Source organism: Poecilia latipinna, unplaced genomic scaffold (assembly GCF_001443285.1).
Source record: "Poecilia latipinna isolate Pla-1442-1.1 unplaced genomic scaffold, P_latipinna-1.0 Scaffold781, whole genome shotgun sequence".
NCBI lineage: Eukaryota > Metazoa > Chordata > Actinopteri > Cyprinodontiformes > Poeciliidae > Poecilia > Poecilia latipinna.
The window spans coordinates 251,357-256,495 of NW_015113397.1; the positions used below are offsets into that span (position 1 = coordinate 251,357).

The following is a 5,139-nucleotide window of genomic DNA, read 5'->3' on the forward strand; positions in this document are numbered from 1 at the left end:
CAGAGTATTTAGCTTGCTAGTTGTGAGAATTTTACAGGTTCTATTCCTTAATTTCATGAGATTATAGTCCTTTTTATGCTTGTGATGCTTCTTTCATTTTTTTATACAGCAGATATTTCTTTGTCTGATATTACTATGTCTACATTAACCTTATACAGCCCCGAAACCTTTGGTGATCTGCAAAAAGTTAAAATAAACCCCTTTTTTTTCAACCGTTAAAAATAATCAAGTTTTCATTCAGGCACATTGAAGGCCGTCTAATGTTTCCAACGGGGTCCTCGGTAACCCGGAAGCTTCCTCTCACATGGTTTTGTGTACATTTACCGGTTGCTAAGAGCACTTATCACACTGTCACAGTAGTTTCTGCTTCCCTTTTATAGCAACAGACTAAAAGACGGGTTATAAGAAGATGAAAGTGGTTGCGTTAATCAGGTAATAACAGCTCTCTGTTTTTTGTTAGCAGAACGTCAAAACCAGCATCTTAAAGAGGCTGCCTTCATTCAAACTTCGACTATTTGCAACACACACCGCTTAGAATAAGTTAGAAGTTGTCATAAATGTCTATAGAAAAGTATAAATTAATTCAAGCGTGATAGTTGCATTTGCAACTCAGTCCTTATAATAATATATTCACTCTTACTGCTGTAACTCTGCCTTTACCGTTTTACCTGTTTGTGATGCTGTGTGCAGTGGGGGCAAAGACAGCTGCTACAACATGATGCAGTGTGTTGCTGCTGGACACAAGATTGTTGCTCTGGCCAACCTGCGCCCTGCTCACACAGGTGAGGAAAATGTTCTGACATAGCTTATTTGGATCCACAATGATCCTCAGAGGGTACATATTGTGTTTGGGACAGCCAGTACGCTTGTCGACATGCATTTGTATATGTCACAGAAGTATTACACTTTGCCCTTCTCTGTAATTAATAGGTTGTGTTAATTTTGCTTTATATATATATATATATATATATATATATATATATATATATATATATATATATATATATATATATCATTCATCTCTTTCAAATATAAATATTTTATAAGTAAAGTTATAATTTCTATCAAGAAATAAAATGTAGAACAGATATTTTGCAAAAAAATATAGATATTTCAGTACAACTTTGGAAGTTTTTGTTTGCTGTACTGAGAAAATTGGTTCAATTTGCAGATAGAACAACAATACTCTTTTCCTTTTTTATGCATCTGTACCCAGATAAAAGGTAAAAGGATGGCTGGTCATTAAAGGCTGACAGGCAGGATACACCTTTGCATATTGTCAGAACATTGCAGGGCAACACAGAGACACACTGGACCAACAAACATGCATTTACACCCTCACCGTGTAATAACTGCATGTTTTTGGACTGGGAGGAAGCCGGAATACTCAGAAAGTAACTTCACACACAAGGTGAACATGGCAACAAATGTAACTATTGTAAAATGGGATACACACTCTGGACATTTATTATTTTTATTTATTTATTATTATTATTTTATTGACCATCATCTGCTTTGTTCTTCACCCAATTCACTAGGAAGATTTCATTAAGTACATACAAACGTAAATATGCCAATCAAAACCAGCAGATGCTTTAATTTACATGTTTTTTTTGTTTTTTTTTTTGTTTTTTTTAAATCAAATCATAGTTGTTCTGTCTCCAGCCTCATACAAAGCATGTGCCAAATAATCAGAGAAATGGTGAAAATTGTTTTATGAAATGGGGGTATTATGTAAGTTTGACTTTTTAAGCTTTATATAATGTTATAATGTTATTCCCTCATCAAACATACCTGGACTATCACTTTGATTCTGTCATGGAAGGCTAATTCTCCTGCGGTCTTAGCAAGACAGTCAATTTCCACAAAAATCCACTGTAAAAGTTCATACAGGGTCAATGTGACCCCACCAGACTGCGCACAGAGTAAAATGACTCTGGCTCGGTTCAGGAATCCTTGACTATCCTGTGGCAGCCACTTGACTAAACATGACTAAATGTTTGCTCCCACAAAGGTTTCACCTATTTCCACAAAGATTCTCCTCAGAGCTATATTCGCCAGCAGTGCTATTGCCTCACTGAGGACCCCTCTCCTGTTTCTCCACTACTCAGCTCCACCAGACTAGCAGCAGCAGCAATTAGTTGGAGTTTCTTAAAGAGACAGAGCTCCAATTTCAAGCCACCAAATTATGAAGTGAAATTTCTTTTACGTTTTATTTTTGATATGTATGTATTTTTATATCATCTGAAGATAATGCAGTTGCTTGATTGTGCTAAAAAATGTGTTTGAAAAATACATTGTACTACTCAGAAAGCAAATCTCAGATTTGTAAGAACAACATGTGACTGCATCAGGGTGGAATCATGTCTAAGAATAGGGATTCAAAAGTAATTACTCACCAAATATATTATAATTATCTTTAAATTATTTCTTTTTATATTGTGGTTTTCTGTAATAATGTTTACAGTAAGCCATGTTAAAGTGGTATATTGCTAATTTACAGTAACTTAGCAATATACAATGGTCCTTAACTAAAATGGTAATTTTACAGTGAATGGCTCCATTGTTGATTTCAGATTTTGATGCACTTCTGCTAGCATCCTTTTTTTTTATTTCCAAACACATCTTATACACATTGGGGTGACAGAGTTTTAGTTTGTCCTGCAATCTGTGTCCATCGTTGTGGAGCTACAATCCATTAGCTTGCCATCATCAGCATGTGAATGGGAATGCCTGATATCATTGTAAAGCATCTTTGAGTGTCCTGACAATGTACCATATAAGTCCGATGTCATTTCATTCCATATATGCACTGCCGTCAGATTTTGACTCCAAAACACTTTCCCTTATGCTATAGATGAATTGGACAGCTACATGTACCAGACGGTGGGTCATCAGGCAATAGAGCTGTACGCTGATGCGATGGAGTTGCCTCTTTATAGACGTACCATACAAGGTTCCAGCCTGGACACGAGCAGAAATTACAGTGAGACAGAAGGGGATGAGGTGGAAGACCTGTATCAGCTGCTGTACCTCGTTAAGGTAGGTTTTATCTCAAGAAGAATTTATGGATTTTTTTTTTCCTCTTTGTTTTTCTTACCTCATCATCTCACAGTAAACTACTTTACAAAGAATTGAAACTACTGAAAAAAAAAAAAGGTTTAGAAATATTTTGTGTTGTACAATGGCAGTAAAAAAATAATGGTGTTACATGCTAACTGCAGCCCAATCAGTTTTAAATCATTGGAAGAGGAAACCAGGCACAGCCACCTGAAACCTGCAGCCTATACTGGAATCTGAAAATGTTGATGAAGGTTTCAATTAATAAACACATCTTTTTCCTTTAGAACCCCTTTTCATAACGACTTGTGTCTGTATGGCCTTGGTGGAGGCTACTGTGGGACATCATTCTGCATGACGGAGCTGGACAGGTCCTTGATCTTTTTGCACAAGCACAAAACCTCTGTAGTGACATGGCTGCAGCATGTTAAGTGCTGTGTGGAAGAATCCTCACACCCAAACTTGATAGTGCTACGAATAATTAAATGTCAACAGGTGACGTTCACGTCACTGCTAATTAAATGGTTTCCTGGGGTCTTGATGCTACTGGACTTTCAGCCATAGAGAGACACACACACCTCCAAATTGCGCATGTAAACTGGTTGAGTGAAGAGACCCTTTCAGAAGCAGAAATACATTGCAGTATTTTGTGCAGTATTGAAATATATTAGAATATATTTCAAGGGTGACATTGGTGAATATTATTTCCTTTCGTGAGAGGAGTTGTACATTTTTCGTGTTACAGTTTTTTTTAATTTAAATTTATTTTTACAAATCTTTTGCGCAGGATCAGATGGCATACAGCACTTTTTTGCAGAAACTATCCTAATCTGCATTGCTGATAATATAACCAAACCTTTTATTGGTTTATTCCTCCACAACAAAGCTAGAACTGGTGATGGACATGCAAAAACCTCTTCAATGTAGGACAAATATGAAGATTTTAAAGAAAAATTACAGTGCATATGGGATGCCTACGGTGGTAGCATTATGGTTGAATCAAATGCAAAGGGAGCCCTATTAAATGGTTCAAAAGATCTGAGAAAAAGAAGTCTACATTTTTTGCAAATATCCATACTTAGTTTAGTGAAACTGAACTGCGAAGCAGGATTTGTGGCTTACGAAGTAACTTCTGTCTCAGCTTGAGGTTTGTTCAGTTTTATGAGCTACATTCACTTCTTATCTGGGTCTGTAGCCCAGGCCCCGCAGGTCTTGACCCCAACATGTCTGATCTAGGATGTGCGGGATGGTCTGCTTCCAGATGTCTCTTCAAGTTGCTGTGTTTTGCCAGGTATCGTTGCTCCACATGCTTCGCAAAATGCCTTTTTTAAGATTTGAAACGATTCCATATGTTCACTCTTTTCCTTCTTCTTGGTGACGGACGCTTACTTCCTGCTGCTCAAGAAGATTCAGTCTCACATGCTTTTTTTTCCAAACCCGTTCCATCCAGTTTTACGCTTTTCTCATTGTATTTGTTGTCCAAAAAGGTCAAATTACTTTGGCAAGTAGACATTTTCACTATACTTATCATAATTCCAAATGAGCCTTTTATTTACTTTTAGTCTGGTTTTGCTAAGAAAAGGTGGTTGATAAATGTGTGCAACGTATGAATGATGTATGATGGAGTCTAACCATCTGTTTCCTCATACTGCAGTAAGGAGCTGCTGCTTATGTTGTAGCATCAGCTGAGCTGCTGCACTCTTCATAACACCTGTTATCATCTGCATCTAATCTGCTCAGAAGAGTAAAAAGTCGTGTTTGTGCTTTTAGTCTGTCTCATTTAGTATGCCATAACTTCACTTGTAAGTGTGGTAAGTTGCCTCTCCGTCTCACTCCGGAACAATAGTATGCATGCTGCATCAGTTCATCAAAGTTTTATGTGCAAAGTTGGAGAGAGGTGCCCTTCAACAATGGCTTCACAGGAAAAGTTCACTTTTTTTTTTTTATCTCAGTTGACAGAAGATCAGATGCAAAAATTAATCACCGAATGAATATTTCATCAAATAGCCCGTTTGCTAGGACGCTGAGAAAATATTCATTTGATGGCAAATTATGTATGAGGACCTCGGTGGTCCGGTG

At 37.1% G+C, this 5,139-nt stretch overlaps 1 protein-coding gene across 1 annotated transcript; it reads left to right on the forward strand.

Moving 5' to 3' along the window:
- Positions 1–269: 269 nt before the first annotated feature.
- LOC106955985 (diphthine--ammonia ligase) lies at positions 270–3,042 on the forward strand (the record flags this gene model as incomplete). Its single annotated transcript, XM_015046498.1, has 3 exons — positions 270–432; positions 691–782; positions 2,858–3,042. Coding segments are annotated over exons 1-3 (300 nt in total), but the record flags the coding sequence as incomplete, so codon positions are not given.
- Positions 3,043–5,139: the final 2,097 nt, after the last annotated feature.